The following is a 24,790-nucleotide window of genomic DNA, read 5'->3' on the forward strand; positions in this document are numbered from 1 at the left end:
AGTTCTTTGTTCTTACTGTGGAAAATTACAGCAAAATGGAGTCTGGAGTCACATGGGCAAGTCCCTGCATACTTTGCTGAGTCACAAGGTGTGTCTGCCTTCTCTCCATGGGTCAATTGTGTAGCTGATGGTCTTTAAAGGGCCATCAAGCAGGCTAGGCAGAGCTAACACCAACTTGTCTGCAGTGTCACCCAGAAGCAGAGCACAAATATAAAATACAGACAGTATAGAGCCAATACTTATAACTTCAACTACAAAATGATACATACACACAGACAGCATAATCATAACCAGCAACCCATAACCTGGTCTTAGACACCTTATATGACCCCCTTTACCTAAGATTTGGTGCCACTACAGGACCTTGGTTGCAAACCATGTTCTATATGGTCCCAGTTTATATCAATAACGTCACACTAGCATAAAACATATTCCAGTTATGTCATATTTACACTCATAAGTATATTTCTATAAAGAATTATGGAGTGCAACGTCACACTTATGTCACTATTTATATCTGTGAAAATCTGTATAAAATGCTACCAGTCTGACTTGGTGTAAATAACTACTCACAATGTTGAGGCACTGGCGAACCAAGGCTGGTATCTTAGATATTGGAAACTATTTTTCCCTCTGTTTATCAATGTACCTTAGATCCTCAACTCTATTGCCTCACGCCCCTCACCTGGAAGCAGCTCAGATACAAGTCGTACCTACTGGCCTCTCTGGAGAAAGCATTGTTCCCCACTCCCCTCACCTAAACAGTTATTTAGAGTACTCTGAGCTGAATAACACTAATCCAGGGACTAAAATATTGCTTTGCCATGATTCCTAAAAAAAAAACCACAATCTGGCATTGGTCATGACAGTGACCACCTATAACTATTGAGACGACTATTAGGATCGATATATGCAAATACACCACATTTCTACTATTACCTTGTCCTCCCCATCCCCTTCTTCCAATCCATCACTCCCCTCCTCCCATTTGTCACTTTATTTACCTGTGTTATATTGTCTAAATCCTAGATGTTGAGCTCCCTAGGGTCAGAAACCGTCTGTGTGTTATATGGTTGTATTGTGCCTAGTACAATGTGGCTCTGATCCTGATTGGAGTCCTTACATGCTGTCACAACAGAAATCATAAATAACAATAGTAATCACATTTCTAATATAGACTATTCACAGGGCTCAAATTGCTTTACAAAAGTGTGCAAGTAGAATTAATGTTTTCTATGAGAAATGAAAAAAACTGTGACACAGAAAGGTTTTGATCTGCCCCATGTCACACAATGAATCCAAGGCGGAGTCAGGTCAGATTCCTTGGGGAAGTTCCTCAGTTTGTGTTAACTGTCTGAGCCCCAAGGCTGAGGGGCAGGGTTAACCTAGCCCTCCGAGCTATGACAATTTATACAAGCTGAGGATTTGTCTCATCTCTCAAGTCCCAGCCGCTGCTCTATTCACTGGACCATGTTGCCTCCCTAAAACACATGCACTTAATATCTTCTATGTAAGTAACAGCATGTGCTCATTTCCGCAGCATGTTTCTTTTTCCAATTTTTGGTTATAAGAATGTTTTAGACTCCCAACACACAGTTGTCGCTTGGGTTCCTTCTTCTGAGATAGGGCTCATAGAATTATTGTGACGTCTGATGTTTGACTTGGAAGCTTTCACTGGCATCAGGTATCGAAGGTTCTTCCAAAATCTGGAATTCGAAGGAAGAGACTTATCCTCTTTCCACTTCACAACTCTCCTCGATGGTAGAAGCTCTAGTGATTTTGGCAACACATTATAATCACTTATATGCATGTATTCAATTAATATTATTTTAATCTTCCTTTCAACCAGTGCCTTATGCAGTCCAGTCTCAAGTTCATACATGACTCTGTCAGAAATGTAGTTCCGGCTCAGTATAATGATTAATCTTCTGCTTTTGTCAATAAATGACTGGACATCATCAACAACAGCTGTAAATTGAAAGATACAGTCATTATTAAAATCAGTTGAAAGTACAGGCATTGACTCAGGACATCTTTTAGCGGTAGTAATAATATTGTACACATTTCAAAGTGACTAAATTACTGTATGTTTTGTTCCTTCCTAATCTATCACACTATTTTTTTTCTTATTTTTTTTCACATTACTTAGTAATCTCAGATGTTTAATTCTTATCAATTTATGCAAAACAGCAATGGAATCCTAATTTGCCTGTATTCAGCATACATTTCTTTCATGTTGGAAAGCAATTACAAACCAACATATCAACTCTGGCTATTCCTTATTTAACAGATAAGGTCATCCACAAAGGTCCACCCTGAGCATCAGAGTACCTCCAAATTAAGTCATCAGCCAGGCACAGCTAACCACCTCCTGTAACAGTCACTAAACTTTTAACCCTCACTTTACTACCTTTTGTACCACCAGATACCTTCTTATTCAGTAATATCAGTACCACAGATAACCAAGTTTGGGTAATACTTGCACCCTCTGCCACATGTAACAGCATAGATTACTATAGAATGACATCTAGCAAACCATTATTTCACAGGTTTTCAAAAACAGTGCTTTCTTAAAACAGGGATTGCAGAATAATTTTGTTATTAAAAACAGTGAATGAAATTAAATGGAGAAGCCCTACATCCTGCAAGCAATATGTAACAATATGCTCATGCAGGGCCATAGCTTTACCTAAGATTTTTTTCCCTATAGACCTCAGAACTACATGGAATCCCACTGTACTGTCTGAGAACTGCAGCCTTTGTAAAGGGTCATCTATTTATAGACTTTGTATATTCAAAATTCCATGTTATTGCATCTATTTTAAATATTTCTGCAGCACCCATCACATAGGTGTCAGTTATAACTGAGTCAGTTTTAATAAAAGCTGCTTCACCTTCTACATTTTAAAGATTACAGAAATAGTTAATATAGTGTGCCATGGGGAAAATATGTGTTTCATAGCACAGATATAGCAAAAGCAGTTGTATTGTAAAGCCAAGCTTAATTTTCAAATCATTAAGATCTCTCAGGTTTCTGAGAAGCTGTAAGCAGAAAGCTTTCTGGAAAGGAAGAAAGCCGAAAACAGAACTTTCACACTCATTCTGTGGTAACACCACAGCTAAATTGTTTTTCTCCTCTGAATTAATCTCAGCATTTAACTAGATAAAGGGCAATGTTCTACCCTGCACAGATTATTCTTGTTTGGGATGCAGAGTGACATATTTTAGCTGATAGAATTTTATGGTCTTCGTTCCATCTGGGCTCAAAATCTGCTCCAATTCCATACACTGCTGAAAAGAGAAACGTGTTAGCCCTCTAAAGCTAGTGGGTCTTATAAAATCTGTGCGAATCCTGGGAAATCTGATGACTGTCTTGTCAATGGTTGACCTGCCCTCAAACTGCACAGTAGCAGCCAAGGTAGGGAGTCTATGGGTGTTATTGATGCTTGAAGAAGCATCAAGTCACAGTTTGTATTCCTGAGCAGAAAAGAACATGGGCACAGAAAGCTGCTGCTATCATGCTCCACTCTCTCTCTCATTCTTGTCTCTGAAAGCCTGGATGCCCAATCCTGCAGGCCTTTCAGGTTCTAGGAAGAGAAAGAGCATGTCATAGAGCTAGTACTCCCACATCCTCCTCTATGCACTGTGGCTAAGATGCACCTAGTGGATGATCCAAAGACCATTAATTTCCATTAATTTCAATATCCTTTGGATCAAAGTCTTCTTTTGGTTACCTCCACACACTGAAATGAAGGACAGAATAAGTCTAAACTTTCTAAACAGCCTCTGATTTTGCATACATGTCGTTTGATGTGTATATTCTGTCATTTGCACCCCAAAATAGAATCCCCTTTGAAAATGTGACACTTAAGCAAAACTGCCACATTTACAGAGATGTTTCTAATTACAGATCCTGCCATCTTTGTACCAGTTTAATACCCAGGACATTCCATTTGCTTACCTCCTCCAGGAGACACATCCCGCTCAAATATACACAATTTGTAACCAAAACGGTCTTCTAATGTCCTGGGCAATATCTCCAGAGCAAATTTTCTTTCTTCTACATTGGTAGATATGGAGTCTTTCAGATAAGACACAAAAGCATCATATTCTTTTCCATCTGGAAAAAAAATGACCAATTTTTGTCCTGTTGGTGACTGAACAGGACAAATCTGACCCACTGCACACATGATAGCTGACCTTTCACCCTGACCCTTATAATACTGCCCCACTGGCAACGATTTTGAGATAAGAGATTTCTCTTATCCATCTGTCCAGCCACCTTTCATACAAAATACCCAGGATCAATTTCAATCTGACACAAATAGATCTACCCACTTTGTTTTCCCAAAGGGTTGCAAAAGCTGTGTCCCTTTTTTGTTGAAAATTATTGAAATGTGAAATTTCTTGACCAGCACTAATCATACCTAGTTAAACTGAACTTATTGATAGAAACTTGCATCATTAAAATGTGGTTTTACCCTGAAAAGCGAGTCTGTAAAAATACCATTGTGGGATTCCAGGTTTCTTTCAGTTCTTCTCATACATAAAGACTGTGAACCACTTTGAGATTTACTGATGGAAAAAGCGCTATATAAGAGCTAGGTATTATTATTATTCCACTATTGGGTAGTGTTGCAGTGTGGAGATTGTCAAAAAGGAACAAAAAAAAAATAATCAGGATATATTTTATTGTATGTATTTAGATTTATAATAGCATAACAAAAAAGGCACCTTCCCAGGATGTAAGTGGTGTTGCCAGTAAGAGTCTCTCTCTCTCTCTCTCACACACACACACCCACACCCATAAAGACAAATTCAGCAGCAACTGCCACCATATATAGAAACTAAATTAAACCTTATAACTGAACAATGAAAAATAGCACCCTGTCTTCCTCAAATACAGTTTCCTCAAGCAGCACCTCCCAAAATCCATTGTAAAAAGGATAGCTCAACAAAGGATAGCTCAACAAATTGAGGCTACCTCAGACCAAGGGCCATGTAGCAAGTCCCAAAGTTCAGGGGCGCTCACAAAAAAGTGGTCCACCTCATTTCTACTGAGATAATTCCATCTTGAACACTTCTAATTGATCTCAGCTATGGCACTATGATATGGGGAAAGAGGGCCTCTCTCAAGTAGGCGGGTCCTAGGCTATTTAGGACTTTATAGAACAAAAACTTTATGGTACATGCAGAAACCAATAAGCCACCTTTATCAGTTATGAAGCACCAGTGTAACATGTTTCTGGTGAGATTCTCCACCTTAACAAGCAGGCTTTAAGATCAAGACTCAATTAAAGCACACTGTAGTAATGTACCAGTTAGGTAACCCAAGCACAAAATCACACTAGCATGGTCTGTATCCAAAAGTAAAAGCTTCAACCTCCTAGCCAGATGTAAAAGAAAAAGTCCTGATGAAATCTCATCATCCAGGGAAAAGTGGGAATCTAACCAGACTCCCAGGTTGTGGAGACAAGAAACAAGTCAAGGACACACATCTGCAATCACAGGAATGGACATAATCCTCTTCCTAGCTTTCACTGTTTCTCCCCAACCTACTAACATCAATTTTGCTTTATCTGGATTAAAGGTCAGTCACCTCACTCTCTACCATGTTTTGATCTCAACCAGACACTGGGTAAAGCTTTGCACTGTGCCCTCTGAGTTAAAGGACACAAACACCAAGCTGGTTGTCAACATAACAACCCAAGTTTTGTTACTAACCCTCCTAATGTCCTCCTATATATGTTTAACAGGAGGGAACATAAAGTGAAAACCAGTGTAAAACTCCACATGAGAGAGGCCCTAAGGGCTCTTAGGGATCTCCTCAAGAGATGGGAATGAGGTTACTCAAGTGTAGCCCCAACCATGCACTTGGAGGTCCTCAAGTGAGTCAACAATGCCTTGTGATCAAGAATAGAATTAGAATAGAAAAAAATATTGGCACATACAATGTATCTTCATGCATTATTAAGAGATTACCAACCAATGCAACTAGTGCAGTCTAGGTACTGTATATACAGACTGACAAGGGTTAAGGAAATCTGAGGCATCTAGGATACTATGAGGGTTGTCTCACCAAAACCTTCTCAGAAACTAAACCACAAAGGAAAGATCAGACCCAAAACAAGTTGGCCAATTGTCAACATCAAGTGATGGCTTTTTTTTTTTTTTTGGACAGCCTGCCCTCCTTAAGGTTGACATTGACAACCCTTATTAACACTGGACCAGCATCTCTCCAGTGATCTCCAGAAAGCATATGAATCTAGACAGGGGTGGCTCTAGGGATTTTGCCGCCCCAAGCACAGCAGGCAGGCTGCCTCCGGCAGTTTACCTGAGGAGGGTCCGCTAGTCCCGCGGCTTCAGTGGACCTCCCGCAGGCAAACCGCCGGAGGCAGCCTGCCTGCCACCCTTGCGGCACCAGCAGAGCGCCCCCCGCGGCTTGCCACCCCAAGCACGCGCTTGGCGTGCTGGGGCCTGGAGCCGCCCCTGAATCTAGAGCACAAGTCAGGTGAGCACAGAAGGAATTTGGCAGCTCCAGGGTACTTGTCTTCTCAGAATTGCCTCTTCTTTCTCTCCTCCACTAACCAACCTCTGACTTTCAGAACGAAAAAATCAGGACACATTACATACTGTTAGCATTATAGGATGATGCATGCTATCTGTTACCTTGCTATTTTCTCCCACTCCCAGACACTTCTCTCCTAGCCAAGTCTTGCCTTGTTTACCCCTCTCCATCTGTTCCTACGCAATACCCTCCTCTCCTGGATTTTCTTTTGTTTCCATCTCATTATCTTATAGGACCTACCTGAAGCCAGAATACACTATTTTATTAATAGTTCTATATCACTAAATGAACTTGTTTCAGTGGCAGCATTTGCCAAATCCTACCTCCTATTGTGTCATCTTTTCCAGTGATGTCTCTGTAAAATAAAACTAAGTCAACTCTGAATATCACAGAGAGAACCACCAGGAGCACAGGAACAAGTGAAAAGAATACAGCCATGATTATTCCAGTAGTAAATACATGTGGGTGGAGATCTGGAGGGTTCCCTGTAAAACAAAATCCCAAGAAATTACAACTTTGTGACACAAGTGGCTCATGACATGATTTTTCTTAGTAAAAGTCATTCTCGTCTGACTGCTAGAACTAGAGAACTCTACTTCCAGTGTGAATCCTTTCCTGGTAGTGTCTCATGTGGCTATCCATCAGCTTTTACTGAAATGGGGAATGAAACACAGGACAAAGCTTTTAAGGTTTACTCCGTAGGCTGCCACCCTACCCTTGGCCCCAAATTAGGAGATGTATTTTACCCCCTCAGCCCCACACTTCACCCACATAAAGCCCAATAGCTGAGTGAAATGAATTTCACTCTGAGTACTCTAGGATGCATATCATCCCAAATTGCCAGTATGGCTGTGTTCCCAAGTTTCCTCTCACCTGTTTTTATCAATAGGTATTTATGCATATTCATTATTTCTTTCTAGCTATTCACATTGCTTTTGTGTGAGTGTGTGTCTATTAAAGGCAGATTTTAACTAAGCAACAATTGAGCAACAGCCACTTCTGAACTGGCACTGATTTCAACCTCTAATAGGTGATTTTCTCTCTACTTTTCTCCCTCATCCCCCTCAAGGTATGTATAAAAGCCCACCTTATTCCCTTTAATCTCTTTGGCTAGCATTAACTCATTCTGCCGTTTTCTATTTTTTTTCTCCTTCTCTTTTTTTTTGGGAGGGGGGGCTGCCATTGTCTTTTTCTTATATAAGCCTTACACTACCTGACTTTATAGTTAGTTTGGTTATTCCCCTCCCTTTTTCCATTCCAAGTACATATTTTAAACCCACCTATCTTTCAGCAGTTACTTGGGAAGCTAGCTGGTCACTTCATTTTCCTTGTATTCTATTTCTCATCATAGCAGATATTCCATCTATTATGCCTTTATAATAAAGTGTCTTTTAGGACTCCACACCCTTCTTCCACTCTTGTGGATTTTCAGGTTTCCAAGGGAGAACAGTAGGTTTAAACCCATTAAAATAAGCAGTTAGACCAACTGATTTCATACTATGTTATTGTACTAGAAGAGTATATCAAGAAAGATCTTTTATAGAAACTTAATGCACTGAACTTAACAGTCATCATGACATATATATATATATCCATATCATGGTTATGAAGGTATGTATTTCCTTTATATTACACACACACACACACAGAAAATTGTCATTGTAACTGTGGTGTAACTTCAGCATCACCTCCCAACAGGACGGTGGAAAAAAAACAAAAAACAAAACAAAAAAAACAGACAGGGAGGAGGTACCTCCCCAATGAGAGAAAACTGGTTTCAAGCACCTACCCATTGTCCAGCTCAGGAAAAAACATTGAGGAATCATGAGAACAAATGGTAAGAGCTTGAAACTGAAAGGAAAACCTCACTCTTCAGAAATGAAGGCTATGTCTACACCAAGGGTCAGCAACCTTTCAGAAGTGGTGTGCCGTGTCTTCATTTATTCACTCAATTTAAGGTTTCGCGTGCCAGCAATACATTTTAATGTTTGTAGAAGGTCTCTTTCTATACTTCTATAATAGAAAACTAAACTATTGTTGTATGTAAAGTAAATAAGGTTTTTAAAATGTTTAAGAAGCTTCATTTAAAATTAAATTAAAATGCAGAGCCCCCTGGACTGGTGGCCAGGACCCAGGCAGTGAGAGTACTGCTTAAAATCAGTTTGTGTGCTGCCTTCGGCACGCATGCCATAGGTTGCCTACCCCTGGGTCTACACAAAAGTGTTACCAACAAAAAGCGCCAGTGTGGACAGCACTGTGTTGGCAGGAGATCCTCTCCCACGGAGAAATCTACGGCCCCTTGTTGTTGGCAGGAGAGAGCTCCCAAAGAACAGCTACACTGTGTGCCTTACAATGGCACGGATGTGCACAGTGTGTACTGTGTAGACCAGTGTTTCTCAAACTGGGGTCACAGCTTGTGTAGGAAAAGCCCCTAGTGGGCTGAGCCAATTTGTTTACCTGCCCCGTCTGCAGGTCCGGCCGAGCGCAGCTGCCACTGGCCGTGGTTCGCTGCTCCAGGTCAATGGGGGCTGCGGGAAGTGGCGGCCAGTAAGTCCCTTGGCCTGCACCACTTCCAGCAGCCCCCATTGGCCTGGAGCAGCAAACCGCGACCAGTGGGGGCCGCGATCGGCCGGACCTGCGGACAGGGCAGGTAAACAAATTGGCCCGGCCCACCAGGGGCTTTTCCTACAGAAGCGGCAGCCCCAGTTTGAGAAACACTGGTGTAGACATAGCCTAAGAAAGGAGGGAGTTTTCCCCACTTCGAATATCTATAGTGACTGAAGGAAAAAAATTGAAAACCCTTTTAAAATGTAAAGGGTTTGAACTGAAGAGCATCCAGAACTGGAAGGACAGTGTGGAGGCGGGAGGCTGTTCATGAACATTGGATCCCCAGGGGGGTAGACTGTGGAGCTGTTTTATGTTTGCTTTCCCTTCTGATTTCAACTTCGAATCTGTTGTTTTTCTAGGAAATAAACTTTGTATTTTTATCCCAAGCAGGTCTCTGTTGTGCAAACTATGTGGAATGTATATGACAAAGTGACCTGATAACTGGGAGGCTGTTTCACATCTTCATGAGTGACAAGCCAGAGGGGAATGGTCCAAGTGTTTACTAATTAAGAATGCAGGGAGGATGTATATGGGGACATCCAGGACTGGAAGGTTTGTTGGTGTCACCCTGCAGAGAGAGACTAGGCTGGTAAGAGCTAGAGTGAGTCCTTATGTTGTGGGCAGGCTACTGATGTCAGGACATTGAATCCTTGCTACACAGCACGAAGGCCTCCACAGTTACAAGGAAGACAGTGACAGAACCCCCAACTGGTCTAGGAGAACCCCCAAATGTCTCACTTTCTATTTTTCAGTATAGTGGATATTCCAATCTAGAATATTGTGTGTGACTCAGTTTCCCCATTCAGCTTTTTAATGCTGCTTGACTGAATAGAGCTAAACCACAGGAGGCTGTGAAGGGGTTATCTCCTCACACCTTCTATGGGCCATCTTAATTATCACGATAGCTCATCTCAATTGATTAGACTCTGCCTGTTGGTATGCATACTTCCACCTTTTCATGTTCTCTGTATGTATAAATATCTCCTGTCTGTGTGTTCCATTCTATGCATCCGAAGAAGTGAGCTTTAGCTCACGAAAGCTCATGCTTAAATAAATTTGTTAGTCTTTAAGGTGCCACAAGTACTCCTGTTTTTTTTTTTGCGGATACAGACTAACACGGCTGCTACTCTGAAACCAGAGATAAGTGAGCCTCACATACACAGATTCAAAAGAGGTAGAAGAGAACAATGGCTGGCCCATCAGTTGGTGGGAGAACTGACCTAGTTAGCTCTATCCAGGGCAGGTGTTTTGGTAGCCAGTTTATGTCAGTGAAAAGGCTGACAGTCTGACTGAGATACAGTGTTGTTTTAGTCGTATCGGTCCCAGGATATTAGAGAGACTAGGTGGGTGAGGTAACAGTGTAGCTAGCGGGGGAGCAGGGCAGCAGCTGCTCCCCCATGGAGCACAAGTGGTGCCTTGTCAATTTCTTGGCACCTTTTTAATTTTTACTCATGCAGCCGGCGCTCTGGGTGGCACTTTGGCGGCAGGCCCTCACTTGCTCTGGGTGTCTTCAGTGGCACTGAAGGACCTGCCGCCAAAATCCCGTGGAGCAAGTGAAGGTCCTGCCGCTGAGGTGCTGATGAAGACCTGGAGCGCCGCTGGGTGAGTAAAAGCACCGCGCCGTCAGTAAAAGCGCCTCAGAGGGTGGTGCTTTTTTTTTTTGATCGTTCCCCCTGTACCCTTCACCTGGCTACACAACTGGATAGTAACGTCTTTTATTGGACCAGCTTATGCTGGTTAGAGAGACAAGCTTGAAGAAGAGCTCTGTGTAACCTCGAAATGTTGTCTCTCTCACCAACAGAAGTTGGTTCAATAAAAGATATTAATGCACCCACCTTCTCAATATGAGAGACACACTGGGTATGTCTGTATTGTAGTCACAAGGTATAACTGCAGTTCGAGTAGACAGAGCTTGGGTACCAGAGCAATGAAGCTGTGACAGCATGCATTTCTGCACAGGCGGTCTAAACCCACCTGGGATTCTGGGTAATTTCTTGTGGAACTAGACGGTACTGAAGCTCATGCTGCTGCAGCTTCACTAGCTATCTTAAAGCTAGCTCAGATACGTCTACTTGAGTTGCAATAACACTCTTCGATTTTAGTGTAGACATACCCACAGAGACAGAGGGAGAAGATCACAAGCAGTGTAGGCTACTTCTCTGAACTCAGAGGTGGGGAACAAGTCAGGCCTGCCTGAGCTATGGCTAGAGAGGTTATGCTTAGGTAAGGGAATATGCCTGTAGGACTCTTATTTTAAATCTACTTCTGTAACTACTACGTTGGGGCCCACTCAGAGAGACCCTGAGAAGGGACAGTGGTATAGTTAGCCCAGTAAACATGACAACGTGTGTGCCATGTAGTGTTGAAACCAGTTTTCCTCAGCCGGAAGGAGATACATAGGAGGAAAATGATAGAGATGGGATCTTTGGGGGTACTAATAGGAATGCAGAGAAATACCCTTCCCCCAGGCTTTAACTTAAAAAGTGCTGATTTTTAAAGGATATAAGTAGGCTTGGCACAATTTTGGGGAGGAATAATTTCAATGGATGATATCAATGGTTATTTTAAAGCATTTTTTTATTTTTATGGATTTAAATTTTCACAATTGTATGAAATTATTGGGAGGGGTTCAGACAAGTTTTAATAGTAGACTGAGATTCAAAAAGTTAAAGCTTTATAACCATTAAAATACAAATTGTCAACATCACATGTCAAAATATACATAGTAAATATCCTTAAATCAAACTTTAAGGAGTTCTCAAGCAGCATTTTTCTTACTTTGCCTATCCGTACATTTTGATCATCATCGATGGAAATATATTTTCATCAATTTGTGTGTACAGTGAAATTGACATTTACCAATAAAAATCTAATCCTTCCAAGCCTACATATAGCATTTGTAAGTCATTAAATAGCAGAAGTAAGAGTATTATATCATACTGTACCTTTCTTCAGTTTAAATACTTTTAATTGTGACTTATGTGTAGTTTTCAAGAGGCAGGTATAATTACAATTCAGATCCTCCTCTTTAACTGTTTTAATCCACAATAGGTTTGAGGCATACTTCTTGTTTCCTGAATCACTACAACAGAGGTGCAGAGTTAATGAACAGTCTTTCCTCATTACGACACCCAAAGGATTCATTTAAATAAAGTCATTTAAAGGCACAAATATATGTAATGTGGTCTTAAAGGGGTGGCTGTTTCCAATAGCCTACTTAGTATTCACACCCAGTATGGATTTTATAAGTCTAAAAATAGGCTAACAAAGCTTTCAAATAACCCTTAAAGATAGTCTTCTTCTTCACCTTCACAATTAAGATATAAAGCCTGATGTTTAACAGATCATTACAATAAGAAACTAAGTTTTTATGATTCTTTATGACTGCAGATCAGAATAAACTAGCTGTTCTGTACTAAAAAAAATGGTTAATGAATAAGCCAACTCGTACGTTAGACATACATAACTACATTGCTTCCCTTTTCCTCCTCATTGTCAAACTTAAATTAATCTTTTCAGTGAGGACAATATACTCTATCAGGAAGATGTAGAGGAGAGTCAGCATGGTCCTGTTCTCCATAGGTCCCTATGCATGAGAAAATCCAAGATTTATTAGAAATTAAAACCCATAGTAGCTTATTAATAGCACCTTGGCCTTGGGCCAATGCAGAAAAAAAAAGTAGTACAACAAAACTTAAAACTAAATCCAAAATTATAATATATTACAATACTCATAAATGCAGATTAAAAAAGGACATACATCATTAGTGAGTATATGATCACCATGCCACTTGCTTTTGCTTTATTTTAGTGGCTAACCATCCAAATAGGGTAACCGCTTGAATCACAGACACACCATCAGTTCCTAACAAATATTCTATTTTTTGAGAGGTCATAGAACTAGACATCCAGGACAAAAATACAGAAATCTTTTTTATCTCAAGTGGCAATTCAAATTACAGTGTAAAAAACGATGGGCTAGATCTTCCACCTTCCCTAAACTGCATGGACAAAGACGGTTACACTTCTCAATGCCAGCATATCAGCCTTCTAAATAAGCTGTCTGCATGAATAGGTAATGGAGAGCTGTGAAGGCAGTGTGTTATTACACAAACTGTCTAAACATATGGCATACCCATAAGTCTTTTTTTTAAACAAGGGGAAACCACGGTGACATCTGAAATAGAGAACTGCCATATCCAATTGCTTATTAATATCCTCTATTCCTGATTTGATCAGGGATTTCACCTTTTTAAAAACTTAAATCTAATCATTTCCATTCTGTGAAACCTAGAGAATGAAAAGAATTTTGAAAATGCTCAAACCAAGGAAATTTAAGTGAGAGTCCTGATGAGCTGTTCCTCCAAGCATAAACTTGGCAAACACTGTGGGTGCATCCTGTTCAAATCCAAAAATTAATACTACAATTTAGGACTTTGGACAGCATAGAGTTCATAATTGTCTCAGCTTTAAGGAGGATGATTGCAGCATTATTTGGCAGACCCAAAATCTTCCTAATAAATTTGTATTGAATCACTTCCGGTCCCAGGGCTCATTTTACTCACACATTTCTGTGCCATAGAAAATTTGAGCTTATACTGTAGCCTCAAACACTTTAAGGACCAGTGCACTTAAATTGATCCCAGGAGTCCAGATAAAACATTAACATTGAATCTGAGACCTTCTCTTTTGTTACCTAAATATGCTTATCCCACAAGCCATTTTGTGAGAACCAGATACCCAGATAGCCGAAAGAGTTAACTTGTTCAGTATAATGCCATCAAACTTCCATTTATGCAAGCTCTGTCTCTGACTAAAGACAATTACTTTAGCTTTGGCATAAAGTATCAAAAGACTTTCCCATTGCGAGTATAAACCAAACATTTAAAAAACATTTCAGTCACAAAGGCGTCTGTGACAGTAAAACCATATTTGCATATAAAAAGATAGTTACAGTGTGATTTATGATTTTATGGGGGAAAATACTGAGCCCCTTTTAATGCTAGAACAAAATCATCAATATAAAAATTACAAAGAAAAGGGGCTAAAGACAGCCCTGTTGAACCCCCTTCATAACTGAATTCTTCAATTAAATTATCCACAGGCCTATGCCAATCTTGGTCACTGTGTCTGCGAAGAGCTCTTAAAAGATCTATTCCAGCAATCTCCAAATTTGCCATAAAGACAATCCCCATCAATACAATCAAAGGTCAATTTTAGACCAACAAAGCTGCATACAATTTCCTCCCCTGAAGGAGGCACATATTTGTGAATCAAATAAGAAAAAACAATTATCTGTAGTGGAGCGGCACTTAGGACGGAAGAATCCCATGCACTGCTACAGACTAGGGACCGAATGGCTGGGCAGCAGTTCTGCAGAAAAGGACCTAGGGGTTACGGTGGACAAAAAGCTGAATATGAGTCAACAGTGTGCCCTTGTTGCCAAGAAGGCTAATGGCATTTTGGGTTGTATAAGTAGGGGCATTTCCAGCAGATCGAGGGATGTGATCACTCCCCTCTACTCAGCACTGGTGAGGCCTCATTTGGAGTACTGTGTCCAGTTTTGGGCCCCACACTACAAGAAGGATGTGATTACATTGGAGAGAGTCCAGCGGAGGGCAACAAAAATGATTAGGGGGCTGGAGCACATGACTTATGAGGAGAGGCTGAGGGAACTGGGATTGTTTAGTCTGCAGAAGAGAAGAATGAGGGGGGATTTGATAGCTGCTTTCAACTACCTGAAAGGGGGTTCCAAAGAGGATGGATCTAGACTGTTCTCAGTGGTAGGAAATGACAGAACAAGGAGTAATGGTCTCAAGTTGCAGAGGGGGAGGTTTAGGTTGGACATTAGGAAAAACTTTTTCACTAGTAGGGTGGTGAAGAACTGGAATGGGTTACCTAGGGAGGTAGTGGAATCTCCTTCCTTAGAGGTTTTTAAGGTCAGGCTTGACAAAGCCCTGGCTGGGATGATTTAGTTGGGTTTGGTCCTGCTTTGAGCAGGGGGTTGGACTAGATGACCTACTGAGGTCCCTTCCAACCCTGAGATTCTATGATTCTATGATTTTTGGAAACCAGATTGTTCCTCAGCAAATTAATTACTTTTTCCTGCCCAGTTCTCTAGTCTCATTAAAAAACACCTAGTGTAAGTCCAATAAATTAACTAGGTGGCAAATCCCAGAGTCTTTTCTATCCTCCTTTTTTATAAAGTGGAATAATAATGTTGATAGCCCAACCTAAGGAGAAAATCCTTGTATTATTTATATTAGAGGAAAAGTTTAGCCAAAACAGGTGCCCACTAGACAATGTTTTCCTTAAATACTTCTACAGGGATAAAATCCTCCTCTGGTGCTTTTATAGCATTATTGATCAATTAAAAAGTTAACTTCCTCACTGGATCCTGCCAACCAATCTGAAAAGGAACAGGGAATGGAGGCTACCAGAGCTGATCATGCCAAAAAGTTATTAGATGGTGTGATGCTGCCAGGCCAAGTGCCAGCTCTTACCAAGGTAGCAGGCATTAGCTAAGAGCTGACAAACTCATAGCTGGAGTCCAGACTAGTTCACTTATGTATTGGTGTTGCTCAAAATAGGTATTAGTCTTATAAGAATGTATTTAGTGCTTAGAGTCTATAGAATGTTTTTAAGTTGCTGTGTGTATTAATGTAATGTCTGTATTCCATGCTATAAGAAAATATGTACGTTTTGCTGTATCACTTGGAAAATGTTTGCTCTAAACTTGTTAACTCAGATGGGAAGGAGTGTTTCTTCCTGTCCATCCAGAACTATTAAAATCAGATAAGTCACCAAGGAACGTCACAATACAAAGGATTGGTTAATGGCCCGATGGCACATTGGAAATGCTATGTGCAAGAAAGCTCATCCTATGGACTTGGAAGCTGAATGAAGGAAATGAAACGAAGACACAGGAAAATATTTTATCTCTTCGCTGTTTGAACTCTCACGGAGCTAGACACACTAAACTGAAGCCAGAGATCCCCAGAGGTTACCTCTGGGTCTGCCTGAAAGGCATTTTGAATGGACAGATCTCTAGAACTCTGTCACTTTTAGAATTTAAATTGCAACTCATTTGTGTGTATATGTTGGCTTGCTTTAACCTGTAAATAACTATTTCTTTTTCCTAGTTAATAAACTTTTAGTTAGTTTATTACAGAATTGGCTACAGGCATTGTCTTTGTGTAAGATCTAGGGATACCAAATGATCTGGGGTAAGTGACTGGTCTCTTGGGATTGGAAGCAACCTGAATATTTTGTGATCTTTGGTGTAAGTGACCATTGATCACTAAGTCTAGTTTGCCTGGATGACAAGCTAGACTGGAGAGTCTAAGGCCAGGGTGGGCAAACTTTTTGGCCCAAGGGCCACATTAGAGTTACAAAACTGTATGGAGGGCCAGGTAGAGAAGGCTGTGCTTCATCTTCCCCCTCCCACTTCCCACTCCCTGACTGTCCCCCTCAGAACCCCTGACCCACCCACCCACCCACACCTGCTCCTTGTCCCCTACCCACTCCCTCCCGGGACCCCCCACCCCTAACCACCCCCCCGGGGACCCCGCCCCTATCCAACCCCCCTGCTCTCTGTCCCGACTGCCTTCCCCCCCACCCCCAAGAGCCTCCACCCCATCCAACTGCCCTCTGCTCCCTGTCTCCTGAGATCCCCCCCCGCCCCATATCCAACCCTTCTGCCCCAGCCCCGGCCCAGGCCCACTTACTGTGCCGCTCAGAGCAGCATGTCTGGCTGCCATGCCACCCGGCCGGAGCTAGCCTCCCCAGCCGGGAGCTCAGGGGCCGGGCAGGACGGTCCTGCAGGCTGGATGTTGCCTGTGGGCCATAGTTTGCCCATCTCTGGTCTAAGAGCTGTGACTCGATGGTAAGACTGTTACAGTGATCCAGTGTTACCGTGATTTTTTTTTTGCACCTTTCAGGCTTCTGTGAGCAGTAAATTCAATATCTGAAGAGGCTCTTACAAAGAAGACAATATGCATAGTGAGTGATCTGCCATTGTGACCTGCACAGGATGTGCCATGTTTGTCTTTCTCCCAGAGGACAGAAGTGACTGTGTGTGTACAAAGTGCAAGCTGGTTTCCATATTGGAAGAGAAGTTTAAAGGACTAGAGACCCAAGTATCAACCCAGTGTTGCATCAGAGAAAATGAAAACTTTCTGGATAGAAGTCAGCATTTGGTACTGCAGGCACAGCATGCTGAAGAATCAGAGAGGGCAGTGCAGAATGGGGAAGAACACTGGTAGCATATGACCTCCAGAAGAAGAAAGAGGAGAACCCATGTACCCCCAGTGCAGATAGAAGAAAGAAACCATTTTAAAGCTCTCTGAACAGGTGCTATGGTGGAGAATGGTTTGGAAGAGTCATCTGAGAGGAGGAATCAGAAAGAGACCCCACTGGCCAGAAGGCATGGGATGCATAGTCCTGGGGGATGGAGGTTCCAAAGCCACCACTCTGAAGAGGAAGAGATGGGTGGTGGTGGTCAGGGACTCCCTCCTAAAGGGGACGGAGTCATCCATCTGCCGTTCAGACTGGGAAACTTGAGAAGTGTGCTACCTGCCTGGAGCTAGAATTCAGGATGTGAAGGAGTGTCTGTGGAGAGACTGATCAAGCCCTTGGCCTGCTACCCCTTCCTACTTCTCCATGTGGGCACCAGTGATACTGCCAAGAATGACCTTGAGTGGGTCACTGCAGACTACGTGGCTCTGGGAAGAAGGATAAAGGAGTTTGAGGTGCAAGTCGTGTTCTCGCCCATCCTTCCTGTTGAAGGAAAAGGCCCAGATAGGGACCATCGAATTGTGGAGGTAAATGCATGCTTGTGTAGGTGATGTCTCAGAGAGAGCTTTAGATTCTTCTACCGTGAGATGTTGTTCCAGGAAAAGGATTGCTAGGAAGAGATGGGATCCACCTAATGAAGAGAGGGAAGAGCAGCTTCACAGGCAGGCTTGCTAACCTAATAAGGAGGGCTTTAAACTAGATTCGCCGGGGAATGGAGACCTAAGCCCTGAAGTAAGTGGGATACCGGGAGGAAACAAGGAGGAGGGTGCAAGAGGGGAGGCCTCCTGATTCACACTGAGAAAGTAGGGCAATCAGCTAGTTATCTTAGGTGCCTGTACACGAATGCCAGCAGCCTTGGAAACAAGCAGCAAGAATTGGAAGTCCTGGCACAGTCTAGCAACTATGATGTTATTGGAATAACAGAGACTTGGTGAGGTAACTCACATGACTGGAGCACAGTCATGGATGGGTATAAACTGTTCAGGAATGACAGAGGGGGGAGAAAAGGTGGAGGAGTTGCACTGTATGTAAGAAAGTAGTATGATTGCTCAGAACTCCAGTATGAAACAGAAGAAAAGCCGGTTGAGAGTCTTTGGGTTAATTTTAGAGGAGAGAGCAACAAGAATGATGTTGTGGTGAGCATCTGCTATAGACCACCAGACCAGGAGGATAAGGCTTTCTTCGGACAACCAATTCACAGGCCTTGGTTCTCATGGGGGACTTCAATCACCCTGACATCTGCTAGGAGAGCAACACAGCAGTGCACAGACAATCCAGAAAGTTTTTGGAGGGTGTTGGGGCTCAACTTCCTGGAGCAAGTGCTGGAGGAACCGACTAGGGGTCGTGCTCCTCTTGACCTGCTGCTCACAAACAGGGAAGAATTGGTATGGGAAGTAGAAGTGTGTGGCAAGCTGGGCAGCAGTGACCATGAGATGGTTGAGTTCAGGATCTTGACAAAAGGAAGACAGGAGAGCAGCAGAATACAGACCCTGTGCTTCAGAAAAGCACACTTTGACTCCCTGAGGGAACTGATGGCCGGAATCCCCTGGAAGGCTAATATGAGGAGGAAAGTTGTCCAGGAGAGCAGTCTGTATTTTAAAAAAGCCTTATTGAGGGCACAGGAACAAACCATCTCAATGTGCAAAAAGAATAGCAAATATGGCAGGAGACCAGCTTGGCTTAACAGAAAAATCTTCGGTGAGCTTAAACACAAAAAGGAAGGTTACAAGAAATGGAAGCTTGGACAGATGACTAGGGAGGAGTATAAAAATATCGCTTGAGTGTGCAGGGATGTAATCAGGAAGGCCAAAGCACAACTGGCTGATATGATCGCAGAGCCATTGGCCATTATCTTTGAAAAACTCATGGCGATTGGGGGAGGTCCTGGACGACTGGAAAAAGGCAAATATAGTGCCCATCCTTAAAAAAGGAAGAAGGAGAATCTGGGGAACTACAGCCTCAACTCAGTCCCCGGAAAAATCATGGAGTAGGTCCTCAAGGAATCCATTTTGAAGCACTTGGAGGAGAGGAAGGTGATCAGGAACATTCAACATGGATTCACCAAGGGCAAGTCATGTCTGATCAATCTGACTGCCTTCTATAATGAGATAACTGGCTCTGTGGATATGGGGAAAGCAGTGGACGTGATATATCTTGACTTTAGCAAAAGTTTTGATATGGTCCCCACAGTATTCTTGCCAGCAAGTTTAAAAAGTATGGATTGGATGAATGGACTATAAGGTGGAAAGCTGGCTAGTTCATTGGTCTCAGAGGGTAGTGATCCACGGCTCGATGTCTAATTGGCAGCTGGTATCAAGTGCAGTGCTCCAGGGATCAGTCCTGGGGCCTGTTTTGTTCAACATCTTCATTGATTGCACCCTCAGCAAGTTCATGGATGTCACTAAGCTGGAGGGAGAGGTAGATATGCTGGAGGGTAGGGACAGAGTCCAGAGTGACCTAGACAAAGTGGAGGGTTGGGTTATGCCTAGGGCATTGCACATGTAAATACAGTGAAAACATGGTAGACAGACATTCTTAAAAAAAAAAAAATGTTAAGCTACATTAAAAGTCATGATCACAGACATCCTTCATGGAAACCTATGTCCAGCTGATAGGTAGATTGTAAGAGACAGGACTGAAGGAAACTCAGATGTTATACTTAACTAGCAGTCCACAAAATGCAGTATGTTATATTGCACAAACACTGAAGAAAAATATTTTGCAGTAAACATACTTACAAATTATATTCCTTTTCACATATTGATTGTTCCTCCTTAGTGTTCTCTGAACATGATTTTAAACTTTTGTCTTTCCAGTGCAGGACGTATACTGGCTTGGCAGCATTTGAGTAACCCAAGAAAACTGTGCAGTTGAGTATCACCTCTTTACCTAGGCAAAACAATATAAAAATTAACATCCACTCATATGACTAGCATATACCTTCACAAGGCTATGGAGAGTCTGATTGCCAGAGATGCAATCTGGATGTCATATAGGACAACCTTCAGTGTGGCTCTCAGCATATCAAGAAATACAGCCAACCTTTCTGGGTATTACAGTATCCATGCAAGTGCACTGCAAATTGACTGAACTGACCTCTTTAAAACATTTTGAGCCCTTTAACAGCTGGGATACTAGCAATGAATTTGGATGGCTGCAATTGATGCTAATTTTCAACTGATAGACATTTAGATGTCCTATTGTTGAGGGGTGATGAGCCATTTCCTTCTTAACACCTTATATGCCTCTGTTCTGTAACTAACAATATATATTCAAGCCAGGTGTGTGATGAGTAGGTGGCCCGCCAGATTACAAAAGCCTTCTCTCACATCTCCACACAATTCTTCCATACTAGAGGAAATATTCTCCCATTTTTATATCCCTACATCACAAGCTATTTTCTGTGCAATGATGAAGCGTTGTAGCTGTGTCAGCTCCAGGTGCTGACATTTTGCAACTACGTTTGCGCATGTGTTGTGAAAGCAATCAGCTTAGAGACTCTCAAATACTGTAAGGTTAATTTAATAGCACAGGCATTTCATTTTCAGAGAAACATTCTTGGTTTTGTTATTGCTATGCACTGTATGCAACGTAAACCTAGAAGTCAAGTAAGCTGCCTGATTTTAGAACTCCGAGGGCATTGTTTGGTGGCTCAGGCCCAGATCCACACAGGCTTGGGGTTTAGGTGCCTAAGTTCCAGTTTGGGCAACACTGTGATCCTCAAAACTCCTGCCGAACCTGATAGGTGCCTAAACTCACTTGGCGCCTATGTCAGGGTAAAAGTTCCCATGGTGCCTAAGTTTCTGCCTTTGAGCATACTGCATCTCTCTAGGCACCCGGACACCTATCTCCCACCTAAGCCACCGAGTGATTCACAAACTTGAGAAAGAGACATTCATTCACCCAAGTCGTGTGTGGGGCCAAACCCAGTAGGCTTGCCCAGTGGCAATCTGCAAAACTGGGCCCCATTCAAAATCTGAACGGAGGCGGCTGTGGTTCTTGTAACTTTTAGCCCAGTGATTAGCGCACTCACCTAGGACATGAGAGACCAGAATTCAATTCCCCCTTCTGCCAGAAGGGGAGAATGGATTTGAAAACAGGTCTCCCGTCACATAGAAGTGTGCTCTAACCACCAAGTGTGCTCTAACCACCAGACAGGCTGATGTGGGGTTCTTCCGGTCTCTCCTGTTGCACTATGGATAAATAATGAAGGAACAACTGGAGCAGGGGACCGGAACCTGGGTCTCCCACATGGGTGCCTTAACCACCAAACTACAGAGTTCTGCTCGCTCTCGCCCAGTGGCAGTTCCATTGTGGGTAAATACTTAAACAGTCATTGGGCGAAAGAGAAACAGATCATCATTTAAACACAGTGGAAGAGCTTCAATAGGAGAGACAGAGAAGCCAGACAAGAATATCCCAATGGTTAGAGCACTTGCCTGAGAGGTGGGAGACCCCCTGTTCAAATCTTTTCTTCCCCTCTGGCAGAGATGGGGGGATTTGAACCTGGGGCTCCCACATCCCAGGCAAGTGCTCTAACCATTGGGCTAAGTGGTATAAGGTGGGCACCACTACTCCTTCAGCCATCTCGTGTGAAGGCAGGTACCTACCTCAATAAATGCCTTAGGTACCTAAGCTGTCTGATTCCAAGTGGTGAGTTCCCATTCATGGATCATTAAGCAGAGACTGGTGCCTTCCTGTCCTAGAACACACCCTCTCATCAGCATCTCCTATTGGATAGTTTAGGTGGGTACCCACCTAGTGTGCTGGCTTTTGTGGATCACATTGTAAGCTGCCTATATCTCCCCCTTCATTGCACAGGGAGCCTAGGAACCTAACTCAGGCTTTGTGGATTGCAGTGGTGTTCCTGTAATTTTCTGGGCACTGAAAAGTTAGGCATCATGATGCTCAGTGTTGCACACTTAAGTCCTTTTCTGGATCCAGGCCTCAGACTACAGGATCAGGAAGTACGTGTTGCTGACCTCCTCCAAGCTTCGCAGCCAATAAGAATGAACCAAGTTCTGCATCAACGTACATGAGGCTAAACTGAGTCCAGACTAAACTGCAATCAAAGGACCAGTTGTGCTAAAAGTTAATTGTGTCCCTGGGCCAGCTCTTGTACCAAGACAACTCAGTATTTCTCCCCAATCTGTAGATGATCAAGGACACCATATAGAACAGGACAGGGTATGCTGTTCTCAAAGAATTCAGGGAGATCATTTTCTAACCCACTGAGATTCAGGTATTACTAGAAACCCAATTTTCTAAGGAATTTGTCACATGAAGCCTGATCTGCAGCTATTTAACTTAAAACATCATTCCAAGAATGCAATAGTATCAGTAATCATCCACACTTCCAAGGTACTGTGTCCTCATAAGCCACAAAGTAGCTTTATTTAAAATATCTCACGGTAGTCTGTAAGGTTTGTGCAGCACATTTTAAATAAATGGCTATAGGCAGTTGACCTAGATTGAGTACCATTGTCACAGCACACGGTTCAAATGAAATTTCTTAGAATCCTCATTATCGGATCCATATTAAAATCTGTCTAACTCAGCTACACACAGTAAATACTGAATCACAGTTTGCAGGGACTGAAAAGTATATCCACTGCTCACCTACAGTGTAGCTCTAACATGTTTTTAAATAAGCTAACTTGGTGTACTACAGAAGTTCTTTTGCAGTTCAGACAGATCTGCCTGTCTGTGACAGGTTTGCCAACCTTCCTACTTCCCATGTCTCTGTACAGAAAAATACCCTAAAACACACTCAACCACATGTTAAAGGGATTGCTCTGTCTTACTATCCACTTGACAACCTATTCCTCTTGTGTCAGCCATCCCATGGAGCTTTGAGATCTACAGAACCAGGAAACACAATTAGAACTTCCTTTTGCTGGCCATAGTGAGCATCTCTTGAACAGGGTAGCTGAACTCAGTTTATGCCCATTACTACCAATGATGGCTCATCTGAAATAGGCAAGCCACATATCAACACTCGGCCCAATAGGGAGCTATGGATCTGAGCAAAGAAAACTTGCAGACAGTTCTGAGTTTCACTAAACTCAACCAGAACATACACCATATAGAGATCAGAACAAAACAATATACATTCACAAAGATTACTCATATAATTAGATACCTATGTGCGTTTCAACATAAGTTTCTCCAGGTTCAATAATCTCTAATTTAACAACTTCAGCTGCACCTAAGGAAAAAAAAGCAATACTTTAAAAATACTATTTTTCTAACATCCCACCTCTGTAAAATGATACTTTGGCTCTATTTCAAAAACTCATGCTTAAGCATATCATATAGATTTCAGCCTATTACGAATATATTTATGAACACTGATGAATCAGCAGTATAATTTCATCTGAGTAACAACAGCATGACAATAACAGTAGGCTGATGCTCTGGCATTACCAAGTAGTTTAAAACAGCAAAATGATATGTACTGTTGAATTTTTTCATGAACTCAAAGTGTTCAGTTTATGAGGTCCTCAAAGATTCACCTCCAAGACTGCTTCTGAAATTGTTGCATTAATTTACTGTGGCTAAATAGAACTGAAGAGGTGGAAGTGGGGGAAGAAATCAGAACATTCACATAAGACTAAATAAAATCAGTAGATTTTTTTTGCTTGTCTCTTTTTGCTTTTTAAATTAAGAAGCTTACTTATAAATAAGTCAAAGTGCAAAGTCGAAGAGTTTTGCTTTCCCTAGGGGAAGAGAGGTATAGTGTACAGTACATAACAAGAACTACAATAGATTGGAACATTTTTCAAGTTCACTCCTTTCTGAGATGATACATATTTCAGAGGATTTTATTTCATTTCGAAGAGCTTCTCTCTATTCCACAGCCCATCTTCATTTTTTTTTCCTATTGAATTCTAAAATATTCAGCATGCCTATACTGGTAAATGGTGCCTATTCAACAATTAGACTGAACAACATTGTCCGATTTTAACTGATCACAATATGCAATTAACTACATGACCTAATGATATCTACAGTTAGAGATAATGACCTACATCCTTTCCTCTTCACAAAGCCTGAGAAAATGAACTTTGCATAGGAAGCCTCCATTAAACATGTAATGATATGGTCTTCAGACTCCTAAGAAAACAATCTTACCATCTTTCACTATCAGCTCTATTGTACTTGTGGTGTTGAATGCCTTTCCAGCATGACTAATTGAAACAACACATGTGTAATTCCCAGAGTCTTCAATTTTTAAACTAGGAAAATGCAGTTCCTCCTCATTTGCAGAGTTACGGATGTTACAGTTCTGTTTCAATAAAGAAAATGTAAATAATTTTC

The 24,790-nt window shown here is 42.0% G+C and overlaps 1 protein-coding gene across 1 annotated transcript in view; it reads right to left on the reverse strand.

The window, feature by feature from the left end:
* Window positions 1-401: 401 nt before the first annotated feature.
* The window catches only part of IL18R1 (interleukin 18 receptor 1), a 37,521-nt gene continuing 13,132 nt past the window's right edge, over window positions 402-24,790 (reverse strand). The window contains 8 exon segments of the mRNA XM_039535799.1: window positions 402-1,631; window positions 1,634-1,968; window positions 3,962-4,120; window positions 6,892-7,053; window positions 12,121-12,257; window positions 20,209-20,359; window positions 23,613-23,678; window positions 24,605-24,758. Coding sequence (XP_039391733.1) covers window positions 1,578-1,631; window positions 1,634-1,968; window positions 3,962-4,120; window positions 6,892-7,053; window positions 12,121-12,257; window positions 20,209-20,359; window positions 23,613-23,678; window positions 24,605-24,758 — 1,218 coding nt within the window. The 3' untranslated portion in view covers window positions 402-1,577.

Source organism: Mauremys reevesii, linkage group 1 (genome assembly GCF_016161935.1).
Source record: "Mauremys reevesii isolate NIE-2019 linkage group 1, ASM1616193v1, whole genome shotgun sequence".
Lineage (NCBI taxonomy): Eukaryota > Metazoa > Chordata > Testudines > Geoemydidae > Mauremys > Mauremys reevesii.